This window comes from Vigna umbellata, chromosome 5 (genome assembly GCF_029865625.1).
Source record: "Vigna umbellata cultivar VRB3 chromosome 5, Vumbellata_1.0, whole genome shotgun sequence".
Classification (NCBI taxonomy): Eukaryota; Viridiplantae; Streptophyta; class Magnoliopsida; order Fabales; family Fabaceae; genus Vigna; species Vigna umbellata.
Genome location: NC_142169.1, coordinates 60,655,497 through 60,668,677, shown reverse-complemented (window position 1 = coordinate 60,668,677; position 13,181 = coordinate 60,655,497). Strand labels below are relative to the sequence as shown.

The window sequence follows — 13,181 nt, the reverse complement described above, 5'->3', positions numbered from 1 at the left end:
TTCACTAATAACCTATTGTAGTACCGTATATGAGTAAAATACTTTTCTTTCATTTTAACATTATACTTGTTCTTCTCTTTCTTTGGTTTGCTGTGAAATACTACAAGTTGCAAAGGTTGGTGGTGGTGGAAAGAATTATCAAGCAGTCTCCCTCTCGTGGTGGTGCATTGTCGCTCTCGTGGTACAGTGCGTGGAGTCGTGCAGTGCGTGTGTGGTGCTTCCTCCGACATAAAACACAAAAATAAAAAAGGAAACCTTTAAACGGAGGTGACATCGTTCAACGGATGTCAACATCCGTTTAAGGTAAAACGGATGTTGACATCCGTTTAAAGGTTTCGTTTTTTTTAGGGTTTGTTTTATTAGTTTATTAGATATTTTAATAATTTAATTTAAATATTTTGATTTATTATTTTTGAATATATTTTTAATGTATTTTAATAATGTATATTTATATTAGTTTATATTTAAATTTTTAATTTTGGATGTGACATATAATTAGTTTTTAAACGTAATGATTTTGTAAAACTGAAGAAAAAGGAATGAAAACGCGGGAAGTGGAGAGGTGAAATAAAAATGGGGAAAGGGGAAGAGAGTTCCGTGGGTGGATGTTATGGGGAGGTGAAACAGAAATGGGGAAAGGGGAAGAGAGTTCCGGGTGCTAAGAAAGTAAAATTAGGGTTTCAAATTATTTAAAATAGGATAAAAGTAAAATCTTTTTAACTTAAGGATATAATTGTATTTAAAATAATTGGAGAAGTGAAAGAAGTATACGGTGGTGGTGGAGGGAACAACACCCAATATTTGATTGTACCAATAAACAAATTTCTTTCAATTAAAATTTATTACTAACTTGTTTCGTAGTGATTCTTTAATCTAAAATTATATTTTTTTAATCTAAACGCTTATAAAGTTATATGTTTGTTTATAAAATATTTATTTAATGAAAAATATTTATTACATTTTTAAATATTATGAATAATATATCGTTTAAAGTCATAATAAATAAATGCTAGAAATTTTTTATTTATATTTAAATTTTTTAATTTAATTAATAATTTGATTTCGATAATTTTGACTCAATTGAATTTTTATTCTTTTCATAAAAGAATTTATTGACTCTTAGATTAGTATTAATACATTTAAAAGTGTAATGTGTGAAAATATAGATTGACGTATATTTAATTTTGACACCTAAAATAAATAACCCACATTTTGATAAGTAAGATATAAAGATTTTTGCGTATAAAACTTCTAAAAAACGTCCCTTTTTTAACATAATCCCAGTTCGTACATCTCCCTATACATCCGTGTTTTTTTTTTAACTTATCAACTGTTAATATCTCGTGACAGTGAATATCAAATTAAAATTAAGAGAAAAATAATAATACAGTAACATATTTTTATATTCATAATATAAAGATAAAATAAATAATTATAAAGAAAAAAGTAAATTTTTGAATTTTTTTAAGAAAAAAGAAAAATTAATATCAAATAAATATAAAAAATTTATGTGTAGAAAGCAGAGAGTAAAGCTGACAAATCAAAAGCCCAACAATGTTGTCGTGTTGGTGTGGAATTCTGTTTTCTCTGCACCAATGCCTTGGCGACACAAACGTATTTTAACTGAAAAATATATTTTGACATACGCAATTCTTTTATATTTATTTAATATTTTTAACTTTTATTTGAAAAATACAAAAAATATTATTTTATCTTTGTATTATATATAAAATAACATATTATCTATTATCATTTCAAAAAATAATTCTTTTAATCTATATAATTTTTTTATATTTATTATAATTATTTTATCTTATATTATAAGTCAAATAAATATAAAATGACCATATTATTATTCTTATTATTTCTCTAAAAATACCTGCCAATAAAAACACTACAACTTAGAGTAACACCTTCAATAATGGTATTAAAAAAATCTACCACCAACAACATATTAACAGTATAAATATGTGCATTTATAGTATCCAGCAATAGGAAGGACGAAGAAAATGGCAGAAGAGAAGAGTGTGGAGATTCCTAGAGTCAAACTTGGAACTCAAGGTCTTGAGGTAGTATCATATATATATATCATATTATGATTACACATAAGGAAACTATAACCCTAATTGTTGAAAAACATCAACGATTTTTTATGATACTGAATCTTCTGTTATCTGTCAAAAGGTATCAAAGTTGGGGTTGGGATGCATGAACATCAGTGGAGCCTATACTGATCCTGTTTCTGATGATGAAGGCATATCTCTTATTAAGTATGCATTCGATCACGGAATTACTTTCTTTGACACTGCTGATATTTATGGGGCCAAGGCTAACGAAGTTTTGATCGGAAAAGTAACCATTTTTTTCTCACCCTTTTTCTTACACTTCAACTAGGTAAGATCACTTTCTCAGTGTTTCATTATTTGATTCTATTGAACAGGCTTTGAAGCAGTTACCCAGAGAAAAAGTTCAACTGGCGACGAAATTTGGAATAGCAGGAATGAATTTTCCTAATGTACAAGTCAAAGGTACACCGGAGTACGTGCGATCGGCTTGTGAAGCTAGCTTGAAACGTCTTGATGTTGAATACGTTGATCTCTATTATCAGCACAGAGTCGACCAAACAGTAGCCATAGAAGAAACGGTTCGGATTCCTTCTTCTGTTACACCTTTTTTATGTCTTAAAACTTATTATATACTTCGTACTACATGTTCTGTTCTGTCTTTGTGTGATTCATCTCAAAAGACAAAAGTTACATATTGTCAATTGTAGGTAGGTGAGCTAAAAAAGCTGGTGGAAGAGGGAAAAGTGAGGTACATAGGGTTATCTGAAGCTAGTCCTGATACTATAAGAAGAGCACATGCTGTTCATCCCATCACAGCTTTGCAAATAGAGTGGTCCCTTTGGACTCGTGATATTGAGGAGGAGATAGTTCCTCTCTGTAGGTTAGTTCAACTTCTTCTCCAAGATCACTGGAATGTTGAGATAATTCTCATATCTGTTTCTTAACTAAATTTTTATCCTCTGTTTAACTAAGAGTTACTAGAAAAGATGGTAGAAAAATACATTAAAAGAAAGTTGATCTGCTGGTTACATGTTTATGTTGTTGACACAGGGAACTTGGCATTGGAATTGTACCATACAGCCCTCTGGGGCGAGGCTTTTTTGGTGGCAAAGGAGTTCTGGAAAACATGCCTGTAAATAACGCCCTGGTACAATACTTTTCGTATACTGGTGAATTTCTATAGGATATTCTTAAGAAGGAACTTTAAACATTAATAAACATTACATTTTGTTAAGATAAATTCTAATTTATACTTCTAAATATCATATATTAAAAAAGTCTAACTTAGTTTGTAAGATGAGATTTACGTTCACTTTATCTTTAGTTTCCAACCGATATTGTTAAAAATTTTGGATGTGAAAAGTTGGAAATAGTAACAATGAATCCTTCAATTTGAACCTATACTAGATTTGTTTTGTAATTGCTATGTATTATTCAAATTGAAAATACTTGTGTGAATGAAAAGTGATGATGGAAGGTACCATACATGTTACTTTACCTGATAAAAGCTAGTGAAAAAGTTGGACTGCATAATGAAAAGAAAAAAATGCAGAAGAGATCTGGTTGTCTGATGGCTAGTAATTTCAATTGGCAGACTACATATCATCCTCGCTTCAAATCAGAGAACATGGAAAAGAACAAGTTAATATATGACAGAATAGAAAGCCTTGCTAAGAAACACCACTGCACTCCTCCCCAATTGGCCTTAGCTTGGGTACTCCACCAAGGCAACGATGTTGTTCCTATTCCTGGTGAGTGACAAAATATGTTCACCTTTTCAAAATAGAGGAACTGACAAAACATCTTAAGGATTCAGGATTCTGCTTTTGTTTTATTCAATTATGATAACATATTGCTCACCACAAATATACAACTTTGACTTAACTTTTACAGGAACAACTAAGATTAAGAACCTTGATCAGAACATCGGTGCATTATCACTGAAATTGACAGAAAATGACTTGAGAGAAATTTCTGAGGCTGTTCCCATAGATGATGTAGCAGGATCTCGATTCTTCTTTGAATATGATAAAGATTCTTGGAAATTTGCAGACACACCTCCAATAAATCAGAGCATCTCAACTTAAGGGCACAATAAATCCTTTTCAGTTTGCATAAGATGCAAAAACTAGTACCATTATAAGATTCAAGTGCATTATGCAGATGCAGTACACAAGAGTATGATATGTTGTGAGTTTTTTTTTTTTTTTTTCCAGCAATATGCATAATAATAGCCTAACTCAACTATGGACACTTTGATGGTTGGGTGATTAAAGGTTTTATTTTGAAGTACTAGCTGGTGATGAAGAAAACGAAAGTTCTGATTGTTATTGTATGGATACAGTTATTTAAATGTGAGGGTTTAACTCATGTTTTATGGAGCCAAATGTGTTAAGATGGTTTCTTATTTGATATAATCAAATTATAATATCATCTTACTTAATATAATCAAATTATATTCTTAACCATGTGTATCTAAACGTTAATTTCAGCTGGAAACTATGTTGGAGTTGAGTTTTATACTGAAATAAAGTATTTACATCGTTAATTAATTCTGTATTAAAATAAGTAAATAAACTGTTATATTCTTAGTAACCATTAATAAAAATATATGCTGGAAAAAAAAACAAAAAAAAAGTAAAAGAATGATGAACATAAAGGGTTATTTCAGCAGTTTCAAAACTTCTGGAAAAACTAATTAATTCAGATAACAATATGACCTAAGCCTTCAACATGCCTATGTATTAATTTGTCAGCTATGATACACCAAACTATTTTACTGTAATAGCTTAATTTTTAAAATTTTAACTTAATATATAATTCAGTTTAATTTTGATAAAATAGTATAATATTTCAGTTAAAATACTTTTTCGTCTTGAACTTGAAAAATTAAGTTAAATTCGAATACCCGAAGCAAACATTAACCTTTTATTTATTTATTTTTTACTTTGTTCTTTGTTTTCTTTCTCATGTGAGTTATCATGTGGGCACAACTGCAACTACTTATAAAATAATTACGAAACGAGATGGAAGTCTCAGTCGGTCAATTCTAATAGGTTCTCCAACGTAAATGAATTTATTATTGTATGGTATTGTTTTTATTTATTATTTTATTAATATAATATTTTAATTGATAATTAATTATAACAATTTTCATAATATCTTTTTTTTTTTTAATTTCTATAGGTTGTAAATCTGCCACCATACAGTACTAACTAGGATTATTATTAACATGGAAATATATATAAAAAAAATTGATCTGATCAGCCAATGTTCTTAGGTTTTTTCTTCCTGTGCTTTCATAATTTATAGTTGTTCTTTCAACCATCCATTTGGTTTGGATTTTGTTGACCTCATCAAACACATCCATGACTGTGGAGCTTTATTTTCTTATCATTACAGACAATTTTATCCCATTATTTAAGGAGATACAAATATTAATTTATAATTAGATCTCCGTAAATGCGTGGATTTTACTGATAGTTGGTAATAAAAAAGTTAGTAGTACTTTTTTTTATGAAAAAAATATTTATATTTTTGTTAAAGAATGATAAGCAAGATCCACAGGTTTAGGATGAACTGAGAAATTATTTTATATTATTAAAAAGAGAGGTAAGCGAATATGAATAGGACAAGTGGAAGGACTCTGATGTGTCCTTTACATCTTATTATCCACTGTTCTTTTATTAATTTTTTTATATTATATAATTATAAATTTACTTTTTATCATATATTTTATAAAAAAAACAATCAAATCAAATGCCATAATTTTTTCGCAAAAGAAAACGTGATGAATGACGCACTGAATGACGAAGTGGATAAACCCTTGATTCCTATATAATAGCTTTACTCCTAAAGGTTAAGGAATGGAATAAAACATAGTGTGAGTGAGCCATATCCGAATCACCAAACAAACCAGAATGGAGCATGTGGAACACATTCAAAGAGTTAAACTTGGGACTCAAGGTTTTGAGGTACTAGCAATCTCTAATATACTTCTCTGATAATATTCGTTATGATTAGGGATTTCAGATTGATTAGAGGTTAATTTTCAGGATAGAAGGAGGATAAATCTTACTTTACAAAGTTTCTTAAGGTTGAATAGGATTAAACTCATTTTGTAAAACTGATATTAAGATTTAAGTATTGTATGATCACCCACAAATATGTAAATCAGTAGGTAACCTCTCACCTTATAAGCATGATTTTGAAAGTTGGATTTAGACTTAATCTATTTTTTTTTTTATATTGTAGGTTTCAAAATTGGGATTCGGATGCATGGGCCTGTCTGGATCGTACAATGAGCCTCTCCCAGAAGAGGATGGCATTTCTATTATCAAGTATGCGTTCAGTAAGGGAATTACCTTTTTTGATACAGCTGATGTTTATGGAGCTAATGCCAATGAAGTTTTGGTTGGAAAGGTACCATTAGTTTATTGTCTGTAGTAGTAGAATTAGGTTTACTTGTCTTTTCCTTCTATTTGCTGATTAACCATTTTCCTGTTTTAGCAAACCAATCAGTATGGTTTATAGAACCTTGTTGTTTAGATAAAGAAAATTCATGTCTGAAAGTTTGAATCTCTATGATATAATTAATCATAAATAATATTCTTAATACCAAAATATCGAGATTAATTATAATATGTGTAATTGTCAGGTTTGGAAGGTTCTAGAAGGAAGATTATTGAATCGTGATCTTTAGTGTGTCTATGGAGGAAAACTTTTGTTAGAATGGACTGAAGTATAAATATGACTGGAAATTTTCCTTTATAATCAGTAGTTGTGTTTGTCATTTTCTTTTTTGGGATTTTGTTGGAACAGGCTTTGAAGCAGTTACCCAGAGAAAAGATCCAGATAGCCACGAAATTTGGTATTCTGAGAACAGAGTCTAGGGTTGAGATCAAGGGTTCGCCGGAATATGTGCGGTCATGCTGTGAAGCTAGCTTGAAGCGTCTTGGTGTTGATTACATTGATCTCTATTATCAGCACAGAGTGGACCAATCTACACCTATAGAGGATACAGTTAATTATTTCTTCCTTTCAGAAATCTATCTATGATTTTGCTGATATACAACACATTATGTAATCAAATAGTTTGTTATATTTTAGGTGGGTGAACTTAAGAAACTGGTGGAAGAGGGCAAAGTGAAGTATATTGGGTTATCTGAAGCGAGTCCGGATACTATAAGGAGAGCGCACGCAGTTCATCCCATCACAGCTGTGCAACTGGAGTGGTCTCTGTGGACTCGTGACGTTGAGGAAGAGATAATCCCACTCTGCAGGTTACTTCCATTTTCTTTTTAACTTCATGGCGCTGGAACTCTTGCATGTGATCTGGGATCTGAGTTAGTGAAAAAAATGGAAAAAAGAAAGAAAGAGGAAGAGAGGGCAGAGTGAAATCTTTTATTTATTATCATCATTATTAGTACTTTCATTTTGTTATAATTATTATTTTATCTATCATAATTCTTTTTTTGTACATCATTAAATACAAATACCGACTTTCTTTCGTTCCACGCCTACATTAAATTCCTGAAAACAATAACAGTGTGAAGGATGATAAAGAAAATTGCTTAGTTATGGAGAATGTGCTGGCTGAATTTGTGTTAATCTAATGTTTCTATTGGTACAGGGAACTTAATATTGGAATTGTACCATATAGTCCTCTGGGTCGTGGCTTTTTTGGGGGCAAAGGAATTCTGGAAAATGTGTCTGCATTTAGCAACCTGGTATATGTTATTTTAGCATTTGCAGTTTCATGTGTGTTCTGCTGTATATCGTGGGGGATAGAATTGTTAAGATGTGACGAAAAATCTTCTTCATTGCAAATACATGTTATTGAATTTAACTTACTTCTTTTTAAAAGAAGAAAGATATTATATTGTTTTCTGATGGCTATTATTTAACTTATCAGAAAACACATCCACGTTTCCAAGCAGAGAACCTGGAAAAGAATAAGAATATATATGAACGAATTGAAAGTCTTGCAAAGAAGCATCAGGCCACTCCTGCTCAGTTGGCACTAGCATGGGTTCTCCATCAAGGAGAGAATGTTGTTCCTATCCCTGGTGAGTGACAAACTATCTGATAGATATTGAGGATTCCATAGAGTATTTTGAAAAGTTTGAACTGTTATATCCGAAGCATTTTGAAGCACAAATATGTTCAGTGTTCATGTATATTTTGTGGCTAGGTGTATGATTGTTTCTTCATCAGTTTCTTGGTATCTTTACAGGAACAACTAAGATTAAAAATCTGGATCAAAATCTGGGAGCCTTAGCAGTGAAACTGTCAGAAGAGGACCTGAGAGAAATTTCTGAGGCGGTTCCCATCAGTGATGTAGCAGGTGTTAGATACCTAACCGGAGCGGATCAGTATTCCTATAAATTTGCTAATACACCTCCAAAAGATTCAAAAGTCTGAACCTGAAGCACTGGACTGCACCTTCAGTAAGAGAATCCACGTAACCAAGGCATATATGAATTGAGGGTAATAAGGCTAATATGAGCTAGCTATTAAAATATCAGTAATGTAGCTTATGTCTCGGATGATACCTTTTAGACAATTTGGTTGGTTAAAGTTTTGATTTATGCTGTGTATTTAATTGAAAGATTAATTTGGAAAAATGAATTTGAAAGATGGCTTAATTAAAACAAATTTTAATAAATATAAATTGAAGATTATAAATTTGTTCTTAGTTAAAAATAATAGAAAATTAAAATTTGATGAATTTAAATTAATTTAAAAGAAAAATGTTGATGAATAACTTTTAGATAAAGGGATAATGGATAATTAAAGGAAAATACAGTGCATTTAGTGTAAACCTACAAAGTAAAAATATTATCAACTCAATTAGTTTATGTTCTATTTTTGGTAAACAGAAAATACAAATTAATTTATCTTTTAAAATATATCATCAGAAAATGGAATGAGTAAATTTAAGATGTTATTATTTATGAAGTATAATATTTGAAATATGATTAAAATGAATCATTTTAGTGATTAATTTTTTTCTCTGTTTTTGTCTTATTTCTTTTTCTTTTTAATGTTTGTCATAATGGAGATTCTTTTTGTTAGTACACCTTAAAACAAATGCATAATGATAAGTACCTGCCTAATATAATAGTGTGTCTATTTTTTTTATAATAATAAAAAATAATAAAACTATTATTACTATAATATAAATTAAATATAAATAATCTTCATAATTTTATTATAAAAATTTATACCAGTTTTAAAAAGTTTAAAATTTAAAAGAGTAAATAAAAGAATAATTAAATTTAAAAAATTATTACTTCAGTAAAGTAATTACTTTATTTAAAAAAATAGTTATTTAAAGAATAAAAGTGGAAAGAAAATGTGTACACCAATAATGAAAATTTCCTGTATATAATAGTATAGGAATATAAATATATATAAATTCTTAATTTTATAGGAAAAAAATAGTTGTTAAGAAAATTCTTTTATCATTTTGGGGTCTCCAGTTTTCTATTCAATTTCCAACTACTATTTGAAAATTAGTTCTTATATCATAATGTTAGATTGAAAGCTTCTTTCATACTAAAAAGTTTTAGAGTAATTCAAATTTATTTGATTCTTTATCCTATAAGCCAAAAATATCAGAATATATTTTAAAAATATATCAACAAGATTATTAAAGTGTTATTTTAAAAAAAATGTGATGCACTCAAAATAATATGGAGTAAAACTCCTCTCAAGCACAGTTAAGATTCGCCCTAAATACATATTGCGTAAGATATCTCTTATTATGCCAAAATTTATAATCGAAACAGGAAAAAAATAAAGATTAAAATGAAGCTATGAAAAATAAATATTAATTGTGTGATTATATTGCATCATCAAGAATATAAAATAGGCTAGTTATTTGATTATTTAAATAAATTAAATGAGTTTTTAAACAGTCATATAACATTATATAGAACGACATTCTTAATATATAATATGATCAAATTACACTGTATCGTTATTACACTTTCAATCATTGATTTTACTATATTCTAACAGTTGTATCATGATCAATCTAGTTATTTATGGATTTTGGATAGTAAATTAAAAACTTAAAAATGATTGATTTTCTAAATTAAAAGTTAAAAGAAATTATTAATCATATCCGTATAATAACTCGTTTATTTAATTTCCAAAAAGTTTGGTGCCATGGCTCTGTCTGGTCATCAACCAGGTGATGATCTTTTTTTGTATGAATGAAGTTAGTATTCTTAATTTTTATAGGATATTTATGCTAATGAGACATCTTAAAAACATTTCTATACAGTAATTTTTCCTGGATTATGAAGTTTGAACAATGTTTCGAAAATTTGTGATTTTTCACCATTTTCATATATATACACTCTTTTTAAAGAGAGTTTATGGTTTGTTTGAATTGGATTTAAAAGAATTAATTCAAATTAACCAAGTTTTATGTGTTTGGACCTGCTCAATATTTTCTACAACTTGAACAAAACTTATATTATTAACAAAGAGTTGAATGAGAGATCAATCGGGTCTACTTTATATAAAATATACATCATTTTTAGTTTTGAGAAAAAAATAATGATATTTTTTATATATTTTTTTAAAGTAAAATTGATCATTCAACAAAAAAATAAGTAAAGTTTTTGTAACTTTTTTTTAAAAAAAAAACTGTGCCCAGTAGAGAATTATTGTGGAGAAAATCGAGATAATAAATTCAATGATCAGTGACATGTTAAATTTGTAAATGTAGCGAAAATGATTAATGTTGTCTTATGTTGATGAGTGTATATGTTAAATTGGTTTACATTTAAGTTGAATTAATTATTCACTATTTCATGATTGTATTATGAATGAGATAATTACAAATTAGGCTTTTAGTGTTGGATATTTATAATAAGCTTCAAGATTTGAAAGAATGTCTTGAGTTATTGAATTCATATATGCAAGTTGATTATATGGTAATAATTAGTTAGCCTAAAATATATTAATTAAAGAAGTGATAACAATAAATTTTAATTTGATCACTAGATTTGATTCAATTTTTAAACTTGTAATATTGCATTACAACTGCTTGGTAAGCGTAGAATTACATGGATGATTATTTTGGTGGGTTTGAAAGGTGTTATTATCTACGTTTTGTTTATGGACCATTTGTATTTTAAATTTGCATTTGAGTTGAATACTCATGAGGTAGAAGTTGAGTATAATTTAAAATTTAAAACTATTTATATCTTTATTATTACTAAATAGCATTACACAAATGTTAAAATATTACTTAATTGATAGTGTTTTTATCACACTAAATAATTTTAAATTATTTAACCGTCGAAGTTTAAGATATTTTAAATAAACTTTTTTTTCTATTTTTTAAGATTTTTTTAAAGATAAAACTGTGACAAAATTTATCAAAGTAGATAATATTTTGGATATATAATGATTGACTATAATATGTAATTTAATAGATTTGAGATTAAATTAGTGTTCACCACCAAAGTTAATAATAATGAAATATATCAACTTTTTATATATATAAGTTTCTGATCAAACAAGAAAATATATATTTTATTTATTGAATTATATCACTCAAGAGAGAAAATTTTGCTTAAACAATATTTTCTATATGGTATATTTCTTTTTTTCAAAATTATTTTCAATTATTATGATTTGTGTATAATTGCATTGTTATTTGGTAATTTTGTTTTTATTCTTTGAAGATTTAAGGGCTTTGAACTACTAAATAATTTGAAAATGAAATTTATATTGTATGAATAGCGCGAGCAATAACCACAGTAATATGATATCGTTTACGTACTGCATATTGATATCATAACATATATATATATGAAATGAAATTATAACTTAAAATAATGTAAATAAAAATATTAAGTGGTAAGAAATTGATAAATTTTTTACATAATATTTCATAAGTATATTAAAAAATAATTGTGATTAATCACATATGTCTCAAAGACTTGGTTAACAAATCAAGTGTTAAATTAAAATAATTTTGTTCAATATTTGTTTTTCAAAGTCATAAGTTATAATCAATCATTGTGGCTTTGGAGTTATAAAATTTGAAATTATGAACCTCTTATAAGATTTAAGAAGCAAGGTTTGGTAAGATAAAATTTAATATATTGTTTTTATTAACTTGTATATCTATATTAATTCCTATAATATTTATATTATGACGCATAAATAAATGTTAGTGTAGGTTGGAAGAAAACATGAAATTAATTTAAATGATGCATTATACCTAATTTTTTCTATCGAAAGTTTAACTTTCTATAATTTTAAAATACGCTCATTATATTTTTTTAATATCTATTTGAATATTTTATAACTTGTGTTTTATATTTTATTTAACTTATATAATAGCAACAATATTTAAACACCAGTTATTTTCCTTTGTATTTTCTTTAATACTTTAACGAGTTTATAATTTATAACTCTAATATTTGAATTAATTAATATTATATTCGATTAATTTAAAAGGCTTATTTATTTGCTTCACAGAGGAGTAATGTCTGTCCATATCAGTCAATAGTTCTTACTCTTTACAATTCAAAAGTTTTATGATTTAAGAAATACTTACACCAATCTTTCTAGATCACACTCTTATATACATTTTTTATTACTTATAGTGAATTATGTTTTTTTTTTTATAATGAGTCCAATTCAATTCAATGCTGTTTTTGAAAATAAACTAAAGATTAATAATGATAATTTTTTGAAGACAATAAATAGCATTATGAGGTTAATAAATTTTGTTTCGTGTAACATTCCAATTTTACTAGTTTACAATAGATAACATAAGATATTAATAAAATAAAGCAGATTGTATTAGAATATATTTATTTAGTATTAATATAATTATTTAAAAAAAATAATTGTAATAATATAATATATCTAAAACAATTAAAGAAAACTACTAGATGACAAAGACAAATATTTTGTAGTATCACTGTCTTTCACGGGAGATGTTTCAATATCTACCTTTAGAGATGCTTTAATATATATCTCTTATCTGTTCATACTAATAAGATGATCATCACAAAAGAAATAAACAAACACTAAAAGAAAACAACAAGATAAACTAATGTGCAAAAGAGTTTTTATAAA

General features: G+C 27.5%; 2 protein-coding genes across 2 annotated transcripts; both read left to right on the top strand.

Annotated features, from left to right (window-relative positions):
* Positions 1–1,936: 1,936 nt before the first annotated feature.
* LOC124833878 (putative aldo-keto reductase 1) lies at positions 1,937–4,447 on the top strand. The gene is made up of 7 exons (XM_047308438.2): positions 1,937–2,069; positions 2,185–2,352; positions 2,441–2,644; positions 2,774–2,946; positions 3,117–3,213; positions 3,661–3,817; positions 3,960–4,447. The coding sequence occupies exons 1-7, from the start codon at positions 2,010–2,012 to the stop codon at positions 4,151–4,153; spliced, it is 1,053 nt and encodes a 350-aa protein (XP_047164394.1). The 5' UTR covers positions 1,937–2,009; the 3' UTR covers positions 4,154–4,447.
* Positions 4,448–5,889: 1,442 nt separating this feature from the next.
* LOC124833879 (putative aldo-keto reductase 1) lies at positions 5,890–8,654 on the top strand. Its single transcript, XM_047308439.2, has 7 exons — positions 5,890–6,040; positions 6,321–6,488; positions 6,888–7,088; positions 7,176–7,348; positions 7,699–7,795; positions 7,981–8,134; positions 8,302–8,654. The coding sequence occupies exons 1-7, from the start codon at positions 5,987–5,989 to the stop codon at positions 8,487–8,489; spliced, it is 1,035 nt and encodes a 344-aa protein (XP_047164395.1). The 5' UTR covers positions 5,890–5,986; the 3' UTR covers positions 8,490–8,654.
* Positions 8,655–13,181: the final 4,527 nt, after the last annotated feature.